Source organism: Plecotus auritus (genome assembly GCF_963455305.1).
Source record: "Plecotus auritus genome assembly, chromosome: 5".
Taxonomy (NCBI): domain Eukaryota; kingdom Metazoa; phylum Chordata; class Mammalia; order Chiroptera; family Vespertilionidae; genus Plecotus; species Plecotus auritus.
In genome coordinates, this window is record NC_137776.1 from 29,469,653 (window position 1) to 29,490,938 (window position 21,286).

At 45.2% G+C, this 21,286-nt stretch overlaps 1 protein-coding gene across 3 annotated transcripts in view; it reads right to left on the minus strand.

Moving 5' to 3' along the window:
- The window catches only part of IRS1 (insulin receptor substrate 1), a 60,150-nt gene extending 39,578 nt beyond the window's left edge, over positions 1 to 20,572 (minus strand). For 2 of the 3 annotated variants that reach the window (XR_013960727.1, XM_080670930.1), the window contains exon 1: positions 16,652 to 20,446. Coding sequence is in view for 2 of the 3 variants with exons in the window: in XM_080670930.1 (XP_080527056.1) it covers positions 16,673 to 20,368 (3,696 nt within the window). In the remaining variant the exon portion in view is untranslated. Of the gene's footprint in view, positions 1 to 16,651 lie in introns of all 3 variants that reach the window. The other variant, XM_080670931.1, reaches the window with a different exon arrangement.
- Between the last annotated feature and the right edge of the window lie 714 nt (positions 20,573 to 21,286).

Below are 21,286 nucleotides of genomic sequence, written 5' to 3' on the forward strand. Positions count from 1 at the left end.
TAATTAGGTACAGTACCAAGGTTGTTAGGATTTTCTGTTTTATCTTCTGCACACTTAAGTACATTCATTGTGTTTTATTTTTAATGTGTTTTTAGAATCTTACTGGGCCCTACTGTAGATTTTTGTATCATATAAACTTAAATCTTCTGATAAAAATGAAATTTATGTCCTCAATTAAAAAAAAAAAGGACAGAGCCCTACCTGGTTTGCCTCAGTGGATAGAGCGTCAGCCTGCAGACTGAAAGGTCACAGGTTCAATTCCAGTCAAGGTCATGTACCTTGGTTGTGGACACATCCCCAGTAGGAGGTGTGCAAGAGGCAGCTGATCGATGTTTCTCTCTCATTGATATTTCTAGCTCTCTATCCCTCTCCCATCCTCTCTGTAAAAAATCAATAAAATATATTTTTTTTAAAAAAAAAGGACAGGGGCCATACCTTGTCACCACTGCCAAATTCAGAATGAAGAAAATGTGCTCATTTGAGAATGGTGGATTTAAGTTAGCTATAAAGAAATTGCCTCACCACAAAAGCTGTTCACCACGCAAAAAGGTTACCTCAAAACTGTGGGATTTCCTCCTGTGATGCATAGATCTAACAGGAATATGCCTGAAGATCCTTACTTGTAAAATACATAATAATATCACAATAACAGCTTTTTTAATAAAGAGTTTCAAGATATTGGTCTTTTCCTCCCAAACATTTTATACAAAGAATAAATGTAGAGAAAAGCAAACATTAAATATTTTTCCAACAGAATTTCAGAAAAGAAGGGTTAGTACAGCCATGGGCAAACTACGGCCCACGGGCCGGATCCGGCCCGTTCAGCTGTTCTATCCGGCCCGCGGAGCCGAAAGAGTGGAGGGTTCTCTTGCTCTCCCCTCCGCTCCTTCACCAGCAGCAGTGTTAACATGGCAACGTCGGGAAACACGGCCGCAGCTCCTTCTTCTGAGTGGGCGGATTTATATCCGCCCATTCAGTAGAAGGAACAACCTCTCAATCTTCCAGAGGCTCCTTGTAATGCCCGCGGACGCGTCCCCCGACATCACCCTGGGAATGCGTAGACACGTTATTGTGGTGATGTAGGGAGACACGCCCCTGGAGAGCACAGTATCAGAGCATTAGCTAAACAGGAGACCAACAACACTGTTCCCACTGAAGTTGATGTTTTAAAGACCAAAAACCTTTCAACCCAGTCTACATTGCCATCTACATCTACGTCCCGGGCATAATTTGGAAGTTGCACTAAAGAAAATGTTTAGTTTACTGTTTACACATTTTGTTCTTTTCTATTTGTTTTAGTTTTAAATTATTTTATTATATTTAAGTTTAATTTGAAAGGCTTTTGTACCTTTCCTTTGTTAGGCAATTTTATTTTGCCTTTGCCATCTTCAATATAAGGTATGTTATTGTGCTATGATTCCTCCATTTTTTGAAGTTTCAAATTATAATAATTAGTGTTTACATTCTTCTTGTTAAAATGTTTGAAATGAATAAAACTATTGAAATAATAAAATAAAAAAAGACCGTACCCCTTTTATGTAATGATGTTTACTTTGAATTTATATTAATTCACACAAACACTCCATCCATGCTTTTGTTCCGGCCCTCCGGTCCAGTTTAAGAACCCATTGTGGCCCTCGAGTCAAAAAGTTTGCCCACCCCTGGGTTAGTATATACATACATTACCAGTTTTGCATAATAGTCTTAAAAAGGAAACTCTGGATCCCCAGTGAAAAGTACTAGCAGCCAACCCTACAACAACACAAGCTATGGTTCATGACACCAACACATGCCCGCAGCCCAGTACACATTGGTGGCCACACTGGCCAGTCCCAGTCTTTCCCCAGGGCTCCCCGGAGATGTCACACACTTCTCACACCCTTTCCCTAGTTGTCGCCTGTGCCAGATCTTGCCTTTTGTGTAAGACAATCTCTCCCAAGCAGACGCACATCAACTTCAACTCTTACTTTCTTACTTTCTTCTCTTTCATATCCTGCCCTACTACGTCAGAAAAATCTGACTTTGCTTCATTTGTGAGTCACAGGGTAACCTCAGACGCCACAAGGAGTGTCAGCCATATACGTGGATCCAGGCAAAAGGACATCATGAGTTTTTAGTGAAACTCCATGTACAAATCAACATTGTCAACCCCTCACGTCCATAAAAGGGGCCAGAAGTCCAGTTACTTCTCTCAGGGGGTCTCATCTGTCCCCCTAGGGCAGTGGTTCTCAACCTTTCTAATGCCGCGACCCTTTAATACAGTTCCTCATGTTTTGGTGACCCCCAACCATAGAATTCTTTTCATTGCTACTTCATAACTGTAATTTTGCTACTGTTAATGAATCATACTGTAAATATCTGTGTTTTCTGATGGTCTTAGGCGACCCTGCTAGCGGTTCACGACCCACAGGTTGAGAACCGCTGCTGTAGAGCCTAAGACCATCGGAAAACACAGATATTTACATTATGATTCATTAACAGTAGCAAAATTACAGTTATGAAGTAGCAACGAAAATAATTCTATGGTTGGGGGTCACCACAACATGAGGAACTGTATTAAAGGGTTGCGGCATTAGAAAGGTTGAGAACCACTGCCCTAGGGGAAGCTGACTCACTCAACTTGTCCTCAAGAAAAAAGCTCTGTGAGGGCCTGAATATGTATCTATTTTCTCTACAGTTATAACTCAAGAACATAGGAAAATGCTGCCACTCAGTAGAAACTCACTAACTCCTTGTTGCATTAATTTAACCAGAGCATTCTCTCCTGTCTGGTCTACAAACATTTGATTCTTCAGCAATTCCCCGCTGCTATCTTCATGACCAGTTATGATTTCTTCAAATGTCCAGGTTCAGTAATTACTACAGCTTAATTATGGAAGGATAGAAAACTTTAAGACAAGTGCCAGGTAGTGGTAATGGAGTTAAGAAAAACTCTATCATGCCCTAGCCGGTTTGGCTCAGTGGATAGAGCGTTGGCCTGGGAACTAAAGGGTCCCAGGTTCAATTCCGGCCAAGGGCACATGCCCAGGTTGCGGGCTCAACCCCCGCCCCAGTAGGGGGCATGCAGGAAGCAGCCAATCGGTGATTCTCTCTCATCTTTGATGTTTCTTTCTCTCCATCTTTCTCCCTTCCTCTCTGAAATCAATAAAGAAATATATATTAAAAAATAATAAATAAACGCATTGCCCAATTCAACATGTTTAAAAAAAGAAAGAAAGAAAAACTCTGTCCTCCTGAATAGAATATGATTCTGGTCTACAGATACAGGAGATGCTGGCATATTTCCCATACTGTGGTTTACAAACATATGGTCTCACATCCATTCACTCAGTATCTACAACAAATAGTATCTACCAAATGCCAGGCTCATTCCACTACGCATCTGAACCTAGTCAACCACACTGGCAGAGAGAGAAACAGCCTCCTTGCTCAATACCAGACACATACCTGTTGGAAAGCAGCATAAATAGTCAAGTTTTAGAAAGTAACAGAATGCCAAATGACTATGCAGGGCCAAGAAAACTGAAGTCCTATTTATAATAAAACAGAATACATTTATATTACAGATCTTGAGGAGTTGCAGTGTTTTATATTAAAGTATGATACATGTTTTGCTCTATGTAAAATTGCTTGAATCCTACATTTTAGCTTAATACTTGAAATCTCAAGCAATGTTTATAAAGGATTGCTATAGTAGCTGACAAACTAGAATACACATCCTATATAATAAAAGACTAATATGCAAATTGTCCCCTCGACCAGGAGTTCAACCGGGAGTTTGACCAGGGGGTGGGCTAGCCCCTTCCCCTGGCTGGCCCGGCCCGATCAGCCCCGATCAATCAGGGTGGGCCAGCTGGACCCCACCCGTGCATGAATTCATGCAATGGGCCTTTAGTTCTATTATGATGGTCATCAAACTAGCCCAGCCTCAATCTAGTAGTGGAAACAAAATGAAGGGGAAAAATCTCATATCTTGGTAATTAGGTTCAATTTTCCAGGCTAAGGTACCTTTTTAGCAGAGTAGCTAACAAGCGCCATGCCAGCAAAATGAACTTGTTTAAATTTCATTCCTCTTCTCAGACCTTACCCCTATTTTAACAGAGGGATTAATTAGCCACAATAAACCCAAGATGAAGAAAAGAAAAGAGCATAAGGACAAATTAGAAGGGGACTCTATGAATCACATACTTAATAACTGACCTCTTTTTAAAAATAGAGGTAACTATAATATAATAATTGTTTTTCAAATAATTTTCTCATTGCTTTTGATATTTTTAAACCTCAGTAAAAATGCTATGCTATGACCTAGATCAGCAAGCTACAATTAACATCAGAAGAACTTTATTAGTAGAATGAAAGTTGATGAACTACTGTTGAAAGCAGAGAAATAAATCTTGTCAAAACAAAGCAAAGTTTCTGTCAATCTTTAAAAGAACAGTTTGGGGAACAGAGGAAGCATCCAAGGATTTCAGAAATAGGGATGATGCAATTGTAATTAATTTTACCCAAGTTTTCCTAGCCACTGATATCAAGGACTCCTATCATTTTGGTTGATTATTTTTAAATATATCGTTACATTTGAATTTGATTTTTAAAATATTTGGCAAACGAAATGGCTTGAGGTAGTAATATATATATATATATATATATATATATATATATATATATATATATATATATATATATATCTCCATAGCATTGCTTTTGTTTGGGATATTTCTAAAGCCATTCTCTCCCCTGATTCAACAACTTTCTCCTGAACTATTGATAACAAGTCCACCACTTGGCGCGTGCTTTAGGAGCACCTCCTCAGATACTGGAGTCGTGATGAATAAATAGTAGGTGTACTCTGAAACAGCTCACAACTGTCAGTAGGAGAGAGTGCCATGAAAGCAGTAACTGGAACAAGAACAGGGGTCTCCATCATCTCTCAGGAAGGGGTAAACTCTGAAAGAACACTGAACCCAATAAACAAACTACTTTTATTTCCTCTGATCATCTAAAAGTATTGATTTTACACTGCAAATGCAATGTTACTAAGGAATAGTGGAAATCCATTCTGAACTCTTCAGAGTTAAGAACTCTATCTACCTTCCTAAATACCTCCTGCCACTATTTTTAAAAATATATTCTCCAACACCCTGCCCCACCCCTCAAAAGCTTGGAGTTTCCTATCCAGTGAGAAACAATAAATCATCTCAGTTGGGGTGGGAGGGAATGGGGCATGGGGACTCTCTTCTTAGAGAAGGGACATTAATTTAAAAATCTGTGTAAAAGTAGCCAGTGAATTAGATCGAATTGGGTGGCATAGGTTTTTGTTGTGTACTTGATAATGCTAAGGCGCTTTTCAAGAGCCCATCAAATACAGCCTAGTGGGACGCAGGCTTTGAAGACACAATAACATTCCTCCAGCGAGTTTCAGGCTGGAGGCTAAAAGCACCAGCCATTCATTTTTCCCTATTGAGCCACATTCCTCACCCAGTTCAAAGACCTGAGAAACAATAAGCCTGCACACTTTCTGAAGGTCGTCCCTTGTAGGGGCTTGTGAGGGACCAACGGCTCAGGCTGCAAAATATTTTTAAAGACCTAGTGTTAGGAATATAACCCTTTTTATTGGACTGTAGTTTCCACCCCCTAACCCTCTGTTGTCCTACCTCCTCCAAACACACACACACACACACACACACACACACACACACACACACACACTGTAAAGTGGTCAAGTTAGGCAAAAGAGGAAGTTTTCATTGTAATCTCAATAACTTCCAGGATACCTAACTAGTGTAAGTAAAATATTTTCAGAAATTAAGTCATTACCCATTCTTTAAACAAATGTAATATTTATATTCCTTAATCTAACCAGAGGGAATGGATCAGCTTTTGAAAGGAAGTTATTGTTTAGCTGTGGTTCAAAGTGTGAGCTGGAATTAGGAAGGGAGGGCAGAGAGGGAAAGTGAGGGAGGAGTTGGGGGGAAATTGTCAAAATCAGGATAAAAATACATACTCAACCAATGCTTAAAAAGATGCGAGGGGTCTCCCTCCCCTGCCCCTACCACAACGTATTTTATTCTGTGCCCGTGTGGTTCTATTCTGTAACCTCAGGAATATTTAAGGCATTCAAGATTCTGGTAAAAGAAAATTGTCAACTCTGCCAGGTAGGAGATCTGCGGCAAGGAGTTAACAAAAGTATGGCCTTGCCTTTGACTGGGATGCATCCGTACAACCGTTCACATTTGTTTTCCCATCATTAACAACTCTGCATCACCAAGATCTGGATTTGTGCTCCTGTGGGAAAACTTCTTTCAAACCACCGGAAACTTGGGACTTTGAGCAAAGGGCATTTAATCAGTGCTCCCATCTCACCCAAGAACTCAGAGTTCTCAGCTCATGAACCTGGGGAAAGGGCAGTCTTGGTTACAGGGCAGAATAGGATAGTACAAGATGCCTAATGTCCTCTGGCTCTGGGTTCCCCTCAGTAGACACTGGTCTCTAAGCCTAAGGGTGTCACCTGAGGATGTTAGAGGGTGTAATCCTCAAGTGTAGGACAAACAGCATAAGTAATGTTGCCAACCACCTATGGCACTTCATCCATGGGTACCAGAAGCCTCAGTATAATTTTTTGCATTTTTCCTAGAGGTGAGCTTCCAGCCCTCACTCATCAAATAAAAAGCTTTCTCTAGTGAAAAAAATCAAACTCTTAGAAAAGATGCCACCCCAAGGCCTGAATCTGCACCTGGTCCAGGGAACATGTGACATAAAAATATTTGTTCCACCTTCATAAACCTGAATGATATTTTCTTAAATCGTTTTAGCTGCCCCCACATTTTAAGTGGTTCCCCATTATTCTGTTTCTTAATACACTGTCCTTCAACAGACCACATTTTACAGTAACACAATTCTTTGTTTCAATTCCTTATTCTTTGCCTCCTATAATCACCACAAAGCCAGGGACATGTCTATTTTAGTCTCTAGTGCCTGGCTCTCAGTATGAACTAAATGAAAGATGTATTGAGAGGCTCCGACCAATGTGGCTCAGTTGGTTAGAGCATTGGCCCATGCACCTAAAGGTTGCAGGTTTGATTCTAGGTCAGGCTGTGTATGGGTGGCAACCGATCAATGTTTCTCTCTCTCTCACCCCGGTGAGACAAGCAGAACTGCCCCACTGAACCCAGTCCCAATCACCAATCCCCAGAATGGTGATCTAGCAAATGATTTATGTTTTAAGACAATCAGTTTTGGGATGGTTTGTTACACTTCGAAGCTAAACAATGCACACACCTAAGAAACTACATAGCTTCACAGACTAAACTTTTTAACAGGTTTTTAAAAAGTTCCTTCAGGTTAGTGAATTTCATTCCTCCTTACTCTAGATGATCTGGAAGAAAATTGATATTTTTGCTTTTGGCATATTCTTATGGACAAGTCACCAAAAGTGATAAAATGCTGATCATCCTGATTTAAATGTTATCTGTTATCATATTCTTGAATATCATATTCTGTTTTGTAACAAGAACTAACCCCATTCTACTCAGACTCTACCTGGACCACAATTAGCAAGGATATCAGGGCATCAGTCGTAGTTTTTTTTAAACATTAGAGAGTTTCTCTTTGGTTCGAAGGAGAAATGATCTCTGTAATACATATAGCTATCTTCCTTAGGAGATGTCATAGGTTCTCTATATTCCACTCATTTTCTCCAAAGTATTAATAACTTTGAAGAAAATGAGAGAAAATTACTAGAGTAAAGGAATTTATTTTATTACTCTATGTAATATTTGTTAAAATAAACTACTCCCAGAATTGGAAATGGTGAAAGACCACTCCAATAAAAAGCATTAATTCTTTTGAACTCTCAAAACCATGAGAACTTGGTGTTCAGAAAGTCTTTAAAAGGATCCTTAACCTTTATATTTAATCCTACTATACTATATTAAGAACTAGTTATTCATTAAGTGAGGAAGGGAGCGGGGCGGGGGGGGGGGGGGGAGGTGAGCCTGAGTACTACCATGGAAGTGAACAGGCGGGAAAAAATCAGTTTGTACAAACACAAAACTCCAAAGAGGCATGGAAAGTAAAGAGTACTTTTCTTCTTCCCTTTAACAGAAAAAGCAGTGAGTCTATTGTAAGAGTTATACTGTATGCTGTGTTCCTTTAGTGCAGAAACTTGGGACTTTGAGCAAAGGGCATTTAATCAACTTTTTATTACTAAGCTTCAAATTTTACAAGCAGTTCATCTCTGGAAAGATAAAGAAAACAACAACAAAAAGCCCAGCATTGATGGTGGCCTATGAGAAGAGAAGCTGGGCGACAACAGTGGGAGGGAGCCATCTTTTTCACTCTCTACAATTAAAAAATGTTTTTAATTACTTGAAATTTATAGCATGTGCATCTATTGCCTATACGAGAAAAATTTAAGAAAAAAATTAGTATGATTGGCCCAGCAAGCTATCACAAAGCGTGGTGCTCTTAACAAAATGCTTTTTATGTTTCTGGATGGAACTACTACAAACTTCAAAACAAACATGACTCACATCATCAAAACAGAGAGAAAGAGAGTGTGTGTGCACACTTAAGAGAGAGCAATGACAAATTCTCAAAGGAGCTTGGACTTCCAGCCAGAAGCAAGCACAGGAACCAGAGGTCGGAGGGTTAGAGCCTTTCACCACTAAAATAAAAGCCACCCACTGAACGGGGGGTGAGGGAGTGGGGGAGTCCTTGAAGAATGGAGCTTCTAAGACCAAAAGAAAAGACTTGACACTTTCTTTTGCAGGCCCCCTCTCCCCATGTTTCCTAACCCTGACCAACCCCTAACAAGTACTCACTGAACTCCTGCTCGTCTAACACCTGGACCCCTTTCCTGGCTGCTTCCCTTGGACAACAGATCCAAAAGATATCTTTTTCTAGCTCCTTGCCAATATTGTGTTTACAAGCTGAATATCTGAAAATGGACCACTCTTCCCCATGAGAGTCTCAACTGACTTATAAACTGTGTAAGTGCACTTGTGTCACTGCGAGGCAAGCAACATGGTTGGGATGATGCTTTGGGGGAGAGGCACTTTTGCCCTGTTAGAGCATGAGACATGCTGACTTCCATGGATTGCATGCTCTGAATCTTGATTTATCTGAATCCAGATAAATTGTGCCATAAGAAATTTGGTAATCTCTTGGATGAACCTCCCTCTCTCCCATATTTTTTCTCCAAATATCCACCCCCATCCTCTTTCAACAAAATATGTGCCATTTGGAACACAACAGGTGCTCCATGGTGTTTACTGAGGAAAGGGGGGTGAGGGGACCAGTGAGAAACAGTAGTTTAGTGGTCAAGGTCAGATCATCTATGTTGGAGTTGGGAGGTGGGTGGCTTCTAAACCTGCTCAAACTCTCTTCATTATTCCCACAATCCCTGACATTCAAGGGTAAGTGTGATCACTTATCATATCCCATAGAGCCCTTCAAATAAATTTTAAATGAACAGGGAAGTGATCATTAAAGAATATCAAGTGAGTAATGGTTGAAGACATAGTAATTACTGAATATTTCACTTTCCATTAACTGCTATGTTTTTATATGTTTTTTAAATTTTGCCTGGCTTACTTAAATCATAAGCTTCTTAAAAGAATCGTGACTTTCTTTACAAATTATAGTTTGTTTGCCACCCAACAAAAAATATATTTGAAGACAAAAAAATAAAATAAAAATAAAAGAATGCCTCCTTGATCATTTCAACAAATATAACTATCAACTTCTCAAGATTAAGTGATACTGTTCAGCAACATGACCTAAATGTGTCAAGGAAGATCAGAAAACTCACATCAAAGTATATTTTGGTCAACAGAAAAAAAGGGGGAAAGATTATCAGTCTTTTTCCCTTACTACAACTGGGGTTTCTCTGGTATCTTCTTCAGGCCAACCAATTATTGCTCACTGAATATGAGTTTGGCTCTAGCTGGGTGAGGTCAGGGGTAGATGGGATGGTGAGAAGTGTGACACAGAGTGGGGAAATCGAACATGGAATGACAAAAGGAAAAAACAAGGCATGCAGCTCAGCTTACTAAATAAAACCTTCAGGGAGGGGCAATAGAGCCACAAAATCTCCTCTCCTCTTGAAGATAGAGATGATTGGAGTTACATCCAATTCTGCTGTCATCATTCATGAAAATGCAGAAAGGGAGTTGAAAAAGAAAAGCAACCTTTTCAACACAAACACATTATTTTTAAAAGCTCTGTTATTCAAAGATCACTGACTCACTGAAGAAGCACAAATAACACCCAACCAAATTTATCTGAACAGATTATAGCAGAGCCTGCAGTAAGATATTATTAAAATGGAAAATTTTCCTTTGCCTTTTGATGACAGTACATTACATTTATCTAATCCATGTGCCCCCTTTTTCTGTGAATTAAGAATGGGAGAGATTCATTTCCATAATGTAAGACAAGATTAGAAGTAAATTGATGATACTTTAGAAAGCTTTACAGTAACTTTTTGTAACTATTTCTTTCACATTAGTTTGAAATTAGTATGAAATTTGTACGCTATTATGCCATACTAATATTAAAATATAATTCTGTTAATTTAACATTCAGTGTGATTACAACTTCTGAATATATTGCAATAACATTTTAAAAAGAGAGTATGAAGTTTGCCACATAGTTATGGACTCATAAGGTAATGAAATAAATTAATTACACAATTATAAATGTGGTAGAGTGTCCAATAAACACAAAATGTATTAATAAAAAAAAGTTACGGAATCTTTAGTGTGAAACTGACTTCAAACTGAATTCACAAGAAGCTCTTTTCCTTGAATACAATTTCTAGTAACTCTGCAACATGAGGAAATAATTGAGGAAATGGCTTCCTTTAAAACAAAGTAAAACAAAACCTTAACATTGTGAAATGTTCCATTATCCTAAATTACCAACCCACCCAATAAAAAGAACCATTTATATCCTATACAGCTAAGAAATATATCTGATTATAGCAGGAGGAAAAGATAAGTCAATGAAGTTCTGAATTAAAAAGTCAACAGACTATTCTAATGATTTATGAAATCCACACGGAGATGCCCAAAGGCTCGGAACTTCTGAATACACTGGCACCTCAACAGCCAAGATAACACTGGGTCATCAAAGCCGTGTATAGCTCAACTAATTGAAAACCGAAAGCACAAAAAAGCTGGATGACAATCATTTTGCCGGCAGGAAAAATGTTGAGCTTTTTCACACATCTAACAGAGAAGATGAAAACTAAACAAAAAATTATGGAAGATTTCCTATAGTCCCCAATTGACCGCTCAGATTTCTTTCCCATTCACTCAAGTGGATATCTCACTGTAGGATTCTGATGGTACAAATGAGAAACATTATCCATAAACAGACCACCAGTGGAAGAAGTGATTTCCCACAGAATAAGCAGAATAATGTCATAGAAATGGATTGGTTAAAGCTTGACCTGTGGGTTGGGGAGGGATGCTTCCAATAGTTGACCTTAGAATGCAGGTCCAGCAGGTGACTTGAATTCCCTCACACATTCCAGTTTAAAAAGGAAGGGAGGGGGGAGGAGCCTAATCCAATCTAGATTAAGTTCCAAAAATTTAGACTGGTTCAGTCAGGAGGGTCTGTCTTAAAGTGTGTTCAAACCTGCATATGCCCCCTCCAAACAAGAAAGGTTAAAGTCAGTCCTTAATCAAACCATAAAGAGTGTCTGCGGGACAGTACAAAACGGAATATTCTAAGGCACTTCATTGTGACCCCATCAGCAGCTTCCTCAAAAAGAATCCTCATTACAACTGACCCATTAAATACTATCAGTCATTTTCTACAAAATAGTCCTATGTTTAGAGCTGCAAAGGAGGTTAGAATAATTTAGAACAAAATTCTCAAGTTACCCATGAGGAAATAGGTCCAGAGAACTTAAGTGACTTGTCCAAGGTCACTCAGCTAGTGAAGGGCACTGGCTGTTACAAGGCAAGGTCTCTGGCTCCAAGGAGCTGCTTTTTCCATTGCATCAGTCAAGATAGCATAAAGCCATTTCCAGGAATCTTGATAAACCAAAAAAGGGGAAAATGGGGGGCGGGGGGGGAAGCATGCACTTTTGAATTCCAAGTCCCTTACTGTATGGCAATACTGGAGACAGTATTTATTGGGGGGGGGGGGAATCAGATAAATGGTATATGGAAATTTTTATGGATTTTTTCTTTATTTATTTTTTTTACTATAAAGCCACCTAAACGATGGCAGAAATTAAGAATTGTTAGATGTTCAAAGTTTTCTGGAACAACAGAGAAACTCTTTCCCACAGCTCAGAAGCAGTATCAGGGCATAGCACTTAAACCAGGGCAGTCCTTCTTCCTTACAAGTTCACTTGGGATGTTTTTATCGGCACTTAAGGAAAACTGTGGCCTTTGGTTATGATTCAGGGACTTTGGCTGGTATGAAATGCATATTTGAGAGGCCTGGGGTAAGGGGGAGGAAAAAAATACTTCCATAGTATTTCTTTCTCATTTTCCTTCTTTATTTTAGGAAGGACAAAGTTTCTGTCCCATCTAGTAACATATCGTACATAATTTTGATTATTTGAGGGAGCACAACACAAATCTAGCAGGTTTCAAACATCAGGTCGCCCAGGCTGCCCCGAGGAGCTTTCACGTGGGCGGTCAGTGGTCAAAAGTAAAATCTGTTTTTGAGAGCTTAAGCAGTATTTCCTTCAACCTCAGAAAGGAACCCGATCCGAGCCCTTGCAATGAATCTCTAAATGCTCAAGATTTGAAAGCTCCTATCAGATGTTTTGATTTCACTGTGAGCTCCTTTGGCCTAGAAGGGTCAGCTTTTGTCCATGCTTTGCAAACTATGGGCACTCAATATAGTGTTGACCCTAATACAATTTCAAGACAAATTATTTTTTCCCCCCCGTGGTCCCTAACCCTTCTCTGTCCTTTTTTCTCCTCCCTCCCATTAGTTAGGGATGTAAATGTGAGAGTCTTGAGCCAAGCCCACCAATCCCACAACCACGTGCTGTAGCTCCCTCCAGCTCCCGGATTTTAACAGGAAGATGAAGGAACACGGCGTCTTAGTAAACTGTAGTATCCAGAGGAGGGAAACAAAATGGGGCACGTCACATGGTCAGGGCCTGGATTTTTCTCAATTAAAAATAAGAGGAAGTGTGTGTCTCGGTCAAGTGGGCTGCTTGGACTTTCTCATTCTTAGGATTCCAGTCTGAATGCGCGCATCCTCTGGGAGGGGTTGGGAGGGGTGCGCGTTTGGCTCAGTTCTGCCTGCGCTAGAGGGAAGGGGTGGAAGGAGAGGGGTGGGAAAAGGCGGCCCCGGGCCCCAGGCTCCCGGGTCACTGTGGGACCAAGGCCACCCCTGGCCCCACCTCCTACCCGTACAACTAGGCTGATCCTCCCGCTGATTGGCTCTGGCGGGACACCAATCAGCTCCCGTCTGCCCCGCCCCCTCAGAGCCAGTCTGTGCTCCCCGAGGCCTCAAGGGCATGGGCTCGCCCACCACTGGGGCTGCGGAAGGGGCCCAGGCCACATCGGTGCCCTCCGGCCACTGGGGCTGGGCGGGGTGGCAGACTTCAGAGGGCGGCTGAGGCCGAATCCTCAAGTCTGGGCAAAAGGGGGCTAGGAGAGAGGGGGAGCCAAGTGCCAAATAAATAGGGAGGAATGCAGGAAGCGGAGGTGACCCTGGAAAAGGGAAAGTGCCAGAGCCTACAGGGTTTGAGCCAGACAAAAAGGCCACACAGAGAGGGGAAGTGGAAGGAGGGAGATGGGTGTACAGGATCCTTGACCAAAAAAAAAAGGGACCTAAAAAGATGGCTTGGGTCTGTGTCTTTGCCAAAGCCTGCTCTGTCTCCCCAGCTGCAGTTTCAAAACGAAAAAGAGAATTTGGGGTAAACGCTGGTTAAAGGCAGCTGGGCTGCTGCGTCCTTTTTGCCCTCCTTGGGCTCTCAGTTTACTCTGTGCAGAGAGTAGGCCACAAGTACTGTGGAATTCTAGAATGGAGGGGAAAAAGGGGGGGGGGGGGGGATGCCAGGAACATAGGTGGGAAACAAAGGGAATGGGAAAGGGGAGATACTGGAAAACGGTCTATTAGGTCAGAACCAAGTTAGAGAGACACAGGCCTACCAAAAAGAAGAAACAGAAAAGATGGTTGCACAAGAGGTGAAGCAAAGGGCACCTGAGCTAAATGCCTCACAAATGTTCTCCTTTCATAGACAGCAAAACACATTAGACAAGCGGAGATGTTTAAGATGAGGGCTTAGGAGACATGAGCACACTCCCCATAGCACCTCATTCCCTTTCATGTTTCAGGTTTTACCTGAGAAATGGGAAAGAGAGGCAAAGATGGTAATTGTTCAGGAAGTTAGAAAGACAATGTTTTCACAAAGAAATGTATTTCTAGGAAAAGTTGTTTGCCAACGGCAGGTTTGATTTCTTTTTGTTTCAGTCTATAAATGACTATCAAATCACATCTTTAAGCTCAACAGGGCAAAGGCAAGCGAGCACAATTCAGGGTGTACATGTGCCAAGTAGCATTTGGTGCACACACACACACACACACACACACACACACCCCTCATCTCTCTCCATTTACATCTTACAAATAAACATTGTAGAATGGTCTGGCATGGTGCTGTTAAAGCATGGTCTACTGCTATTCCAGGATTATTAGGGAAATGATTCTATGATTATTTCAGAATGTTATATTTTCCCTAAGAAAACTAAGAATAGAAGGTTATTTTGTTTTGGTTGGTTGGTTTTTGATGTATCTTCCACATAATGGAGGATTTTAAGCCCTTTTTAAAAATGAAAACTCAATTTGATCATAAATTTCCTTCAGAGCAAATATTTATTTATTCTACTCTATAAAAAGAAAACTGTTCAAATTAAGAAAACAGGTGAGGAAAACTTGTTTCTTAGCCTCTTCTTTCATCTCCTTTACAACAAAAATTTAAGTTCTGCTAGGGATTTTTCCTTCAAACGGTCATTACTTTATAAATGAAAGACTTTGCACCACAAATGATTAAAGTGTTAGAAGGATTCACATTCCCCAAAACATCTTCAAAGATTTTTATTGCTCGTGTTGATAAACCAAATTAAGTCTCTTCTAGTGAATCATGAAAAGAAATACTGAATATTGATCAAACAGCTGCTTTTTATAATATATCTTATCACCAAAACTCTTAACTTGTTTGTATACTTACACCTTGTTCTACAAAACAGAAAATGATATGGCTCAAATATTGGAAACTGTTAGAACCAAGGAGCTGTGACCACATAAACAAATACCTATCAATAGGAACCCAATGCACAAATTAACTTCTTATGAATGAATACATATTAAGAATAATGCTTCTAAAAGCTCATTCTGTGAGGCATATATAAAAAGACTATCACAAAATAAACTATTTGTCAGAATAAAGTGCTTCCAAATGCTGGAAACTTCTGCATTTGCCAACTCATCACATTATTTTCGAACTATACTCCTCTCTTCTTCCCACAATGATGACTACCAGAAAATAGGCTCAATAGAAGGGAGGGCAAGCTAATTTCCTATTACAAATGCTTTTCATTTTCAATACAGCTTTACCCACAGAAGACCTAAAGCCACCTTTCAACATTTCATGAGGTTATCTACTCTGGAACTTACAGGCAAACAATAAATAGCCTAAAAATGAAGAGTACAGGATAAACCCCTCCAATTCCCTGACTTAATACTCTTTCTTTCAACATAAAAATGTTAAGTAATTTTACAGATGATGCACAGGAGCCCCCAAATGATCTGTGTGATGTCTCTGTGCAGGCCTTTGCAAGAACAAACAACTGTGAGGCAGACACACTGGGTTGAATTACCATAATTCTTAACTAATAATGGATCCCAGACGTATGCAGACTTCACTGCATACCCTGTACAAAAGCAGCCATGCCTGTGAGGTGGTGGGTCTGTCTCTGTGTGAATGTTTCATAAATCCTGGTTCAGGAGCCAAAAGAAAGCTTCACCCATAATTACTTTCTAAAGGGTCACAGGTAGAGAGGTATTTCTTTCTAAATATGTAAGCCTAAACAATCTCTTACTCCTGAATCATTTTAGGAGAGCGTGAATAAAACTGATGTTTCCTACTGCTATTTTTGTTATCTTGGTATTGTGTAATCACAGAACTAAAGTATACAGAGCAGCTTATCAAGATCAAACTCAGAGCTCTGAGAAATGATTTTAAATGAAGGTTTAGCCCTGTTCTAACAAATATTTTTGTAGAAGAATTGTCCCTTCCAGGAAGTGACTTAAATATACAGTCAAAAGTAAACTTCTATAAAGAGATAAAAGTTCTTATATATGAACTTCACAAACCTCAGAACTGGCATTATAGAACATATGTTTTGGAAATACTACAGTCAGGAACCTCCAATGAAACAGCCCTCCTGTGTGGCTGCTCCTACAGGTTTATATGACTGACTAGACTATCAGCCAAGTGTCACTGTGGGGTGAGCATCTTATGTGCCCTAACCTCTCCCACCCCCCTCCTGAGTGCACTCCTTAAGGAAGAAACAGGAACGAGAGGGAAGGGGCAGAAGCAAAGAGAAACAGAATTCAAGCACAAGGTTAAAGTAAATTTGTCTTCTGACTTTGTCACCATGCAACGCACCTGCTGTGATGTTCAGTTGAGCTACTGGAGGTCCTCTGGCTGCTTCTGAAAACTGATGCTGGCATAGGCGCTTGCATCCTCCCTGGAGCGGCTGGAGGAGCTGCTCTCACTGCTGCCCGGAGGATGATGAAGGGTTGGGGGTTGGGGACGCTGCACTTGAGGGGGGTGCTCCTGGGGGTGCTGTTTGAAGTCCTTGACCAAATCCAGGTCGATGTAGTTCAGACCATTCTCCAAACCCCCTGCAGCCCCACACACTTGAGCCTGCTCTTTGGGTGCTCCCCCGAGCTCCCCAGGCCTCAGCCACACGTTCTCAAAGGAAGCAGAGCTGTGACGTTTCACATCCTCAGTGCTGCTGCTGCCACCACTGCTGCCCCCTGCTGCAGCCCCCGCTGAGGGCACCATGTTGCCGGCCCGGGGGGTACTAGGCATGGAGGAGAAGGTCTCGGAGCTATGCCGCCTCCGGCACCCTTGCGGGTCTGCACGGATCACTTTGGCACTCTGGTTGCCACTGGGACTGAGGTTCACCCGGGTGAAGGCACTCGTGCCCCCGGACCCCTGCGGGGCCACCAGCTCCCCTGCTCCTTGAGGCGCAGTGGGGGAAGCAGAGGCTGTTGAGGATGAGGAGGGAGCAGCCGCTGTAGCCCCGGGAAGGCTCGCCTCCTCCACAATGCCTGTCCGAATATCAGCATAGCTGACAGGGGCAACTGGAGAGGTGTCCACATAGCTCTGATGGGGACAACCCACCTGCATGGTCATGTAGTCACCCCGAGTGCTAGTGCTAGGCACTGCCCGGGGAGGCCTGCATGTGCTGGCAGTCCCTGGAGGTGCAGGACCCACTCTGCTCGGCTGGACCACAGGGCTCTCCTGCCAGGTAGCCCTCCGGCCAGGCCCCAGGTCCATGTTCATGTACTCTTCAGTGCCAGACTCTTCCTCCCTGGGAGCTGGCTGGAGCTGGGATGGACACCTGACAGAAGGTGAGCTGTGGGATGCCACGGGACCAGATAAGTAGCCAGGCTGATCACTCCCAAATTCTATATTCACATATTCCCCTGGGCTCTTGGGCTCTGGAGGAAGCAGTAGGGCCGGCTGCTGCTGCTCTCGAGCCCGAGGTAAGGTGCTGGCCTTGGGGTCCCCCAGGGAAAGCCTCGTGGGCCGAGCCAGGCGGCTGTTGGTCTGCGCAGCTGAGTCCACCTTTCGAGGCAGATGAGACTGCAGGACCTGATGGTGGAGATGATGCGGGAGGCTGGGCTCGGGCCTCACCCCACAGTATCCCCCACCCAGGCTGTCGTTGCTGGTGGAGGAAGAGGAATCTTCGGCTGCTGCAGCATAGAGAAGGCGACCAGAGCTGGAGGAAAGGCGAAGGTGCTGGTGCCGGGCGGTCTCCTCCAGGTCCCCCGGGCGCTGGGTGTGCTTAAAGGACCTTGGCAATGAATAGTAGGAGAGAACTGGCTTGTGCTGGGGGTCCTCAGGGCCGCAGTAGCAGTCAGAGGGGCTGCTGGTGTTGGAGTCCCCCACCGGTGACATGTTCATGTAGTCACCTGTACAAGGCAAGAGCTTCCCACCACTGCTCTCCGAGGGTAATTTGGAGGGTGGCAGGGGGTGGGAGTGGTGGCCCCCAACCCCATTTGTCCACAGCTTCCCATAGCTACTCCTAGAAGGGGCAGCACTGTTGCTGCTGCTGGGCCCACCCGCAGTGTCCGGGGAGCAGCTGCCACTTGGGGACATCATCATGTAGCCATTGGGGTCCACTCTCTGGGGATGGCGTCTAAGGGGGTTGATGATCTGCTGCGGGGAAGACACACTTTTGGGGCTCATAGGCATGTAGTCCCCACTGCCTTTCCGGCTGCCAGGCACTGGGGCCACTCCTGGGGTCATGGGCATGTAGCCATCATCCGTGTGGAGGGCGGAGGTGTCTGGGCGGCTGTGGCCTCCGCGGCGCTCCAGGGGGTGCATTTCCAGACCCTCCTCGGGGTAGGACTGGGTGGGCAGGAAGGCGGAGTGCCGGTAGCCAGGCAGTCGGCCTCCACTGCCACCTCCTGGTGGGCACGCAGGCATCATCTCTGTATATTCCTCAATGGAAGCCACGGAGGACTGCGATGGGGTCTTCTGGTGGGAAATGGTGGGGGAAGTGCCAGCTGAGTGAGTCCGCTTGCGAAACCGATTATCCAGATCTGCAGCACTGGCTGCTTCATCCCCAGCCAGGGCCGAGTTCGTGCCCAAGCCAGTGGCTGGGAGGTAGCGGTGACCATTGCCACCCCGAGGCAAAATGTAGTGACCATTGGGGGCGGCGAGAGTGGAGGCCCCCTTGCCTCCCATGCAGATGTAGTTGCTCAGCTCCTCCTCCCCGCGGGCCGGTGGGGTGTGGCCCAGGGAATCTGGGGTGACACTGCGGAAGGAACTTCGGAAATCGCAGGGACTGGAGCCATACTCATCGGAAGAGATGAAACCGCCATCACTAGGGGAACCAGACACAGAAGCACTAGATCTACGCGGGAAAAGACAGTCAGAGGTGGAGCCATGACCACTGGTGCTGCTTGAAGACAGACTGACAGGGCTAGTGGCCGAAGGCGAGCAGCGAGAAGAAGGCATGGGGATGGATCGGCTGTGGTTGAGTGGGGGGTGCAGCCGCGAGCAGCCCCGATGCCGGTGGGCGTGCGTCCTGTTGGTGCTAGGACTCACGGGGCTGCCGTCCACCGAAGCCGGGCGGGACATGGTGCCTTCCCCGTCGCTGGAGGCACGGACACGGAAGGAGCCCTGCTTCCCGCCCACCAGGCTGGCTGGAGAGGTGGCCGTGATGCTCTCCGTGCGTGAACGGCGGGTCAGCCCCACCTGGCTCGGTGGAGGGTTGTTTAGGTGGTGCCTGCGCAGGGGGACACTGATGGGGTTGGAGCAGTTGGAGGAAGACTGGCTCTTGCTGCGAGGCCGGAATTCATCGCTCATAGCCCGCATGGCCTCCAGGATTGTCTCGTGCATGCTCTGAGCCACCACCGAGTCATCCACCTGCATCCAGAACTCCCCGGGTCCGGTCACTGCGGAACGGCCCACTTCGATGAAGAAGAAGTTCTCCGAGTGACCACAGCGCCGGATGTTCATCAGCTGCAGCACCACTGCAGCCGCCTCTGTGTTCAGCTTCACGAAGCTGATGGTCTTGCTGGTCAGGCAGAGGCGGTAGATACCAATCAGGTTCTTTGTCTGACCCAGGCCCTTGGGTTTCAAGACCACCTGCCAGACCTCTTTGAATGCAGGCCCTGGGTTGCTGTCCCCGAAGCTCAGGTCCTCCCCAGCCTCGCCAACGCCAGAGCTGCCACTGCAGCTGCCCCCGCCGCCTCCTGTCCCGGGGGCCGAAGCCCCATCGTGGTGGCTCTTGGCACGGTTATGCAGCTGCAGGAGGGCCTGGTACCAGCTGTCCTGCTCGGCCTCGCTGTCCGCTGCGATAGCAAAGTGCTCGTCCCGGGTATAGAGGGCCACCAGGTGCTTATTCTTGGAGTCAGCCCGCTTGTTGATGTTGAAACAGCTCTCGAGGGGGATCGAGCGTTTGGGGGCGCTCGACTTGTGCCGCCACTTCTTCTCATTCTCATAGTACTCCAGGCGCGCCGGGCCCCCCGCCTCGCTGGCCGCCCGCAGCACGAAGAAGCGCTTGTGCATGCTCTTAGGTTTGCGCAGGTAGCCCACCTTGCGCACGTCCGAGAAGCCCTCGGTCTCCGTAGGGCTCGCCATGCTGCCGCCACCACCTCCGCCGAGCAGAGGGAGGCGCCGAAAAACCACCCGGTGGGGGGCGGAGGCTCCTCGCCGAGGCCCCGCGCATGCAAACAGGGCTGGAGGCGGCCAAAACCCCACTCCGAAATCCACGCCGCGCCCCCGCACTGGGAAGGAGCAGCCCAAGCAGGACGCTGCGGCTACGACGAGCGGATAGCCCCGACCAGAGTTTACGGGCGTTTCATGCAAACACCCGAGGGAGAGGCAGTGTGTCCGGCGGGAGTGCAGCCCGGATCCTCACAGAGCCAAGTCTCTGGGAAGGAGTGTAGATGCATCTCTCCCCGCCCGAGCTGGAGTCCCGAGCAGGCAGGCGACAGAGGCCAGGGGTCTCCAGGTTGCCCCTCCAGGCGCGCGCGCCTTCCCTCCCGAGTTCCCCTCTGGAAGTAGCGATTCCCGAGGCAAATTAAATATCCTTGGGCAGGGGGAGGCGAGCTGCCAAGTCTCAACGTTGCACGGGGTTCTCCCTCCTCCTCCTCCTCCTTCGCCTCCTCCTCCGCCTCCTCCTCCGCCTCCTCTCACCCCCCAACAGTCCCCGCCGCCACCAGCCGCCCAAATACCAGCTCAATTGCAGAGACCGCGGCGCTGCGGCTGTTGCTGCTGCTGCCGCCACCCGCAGACGCGTCCTCTGCAGCCCCCATTCGGGCCCATCTCGGCAGGCGGAGAAAGTGGCTTTTCCACGCGAAACGCTACTAGGCAACCGGGAGAGCTGGGGACGCGCCGGAGGGACAGGCACATCCCTGCCCCTCGCTCCAGTCGGCAGGGGAGGAGAGGAGGGGGCAAGGGCGGGAGGCGAGGGAGTAGGTTTGGGAAGGAGTCGGGGAAGACGCCTCTTCCCGGGAGGCGCTGCCTCTGCAGTTACTTCTCCCCTCCTCCCTCCTC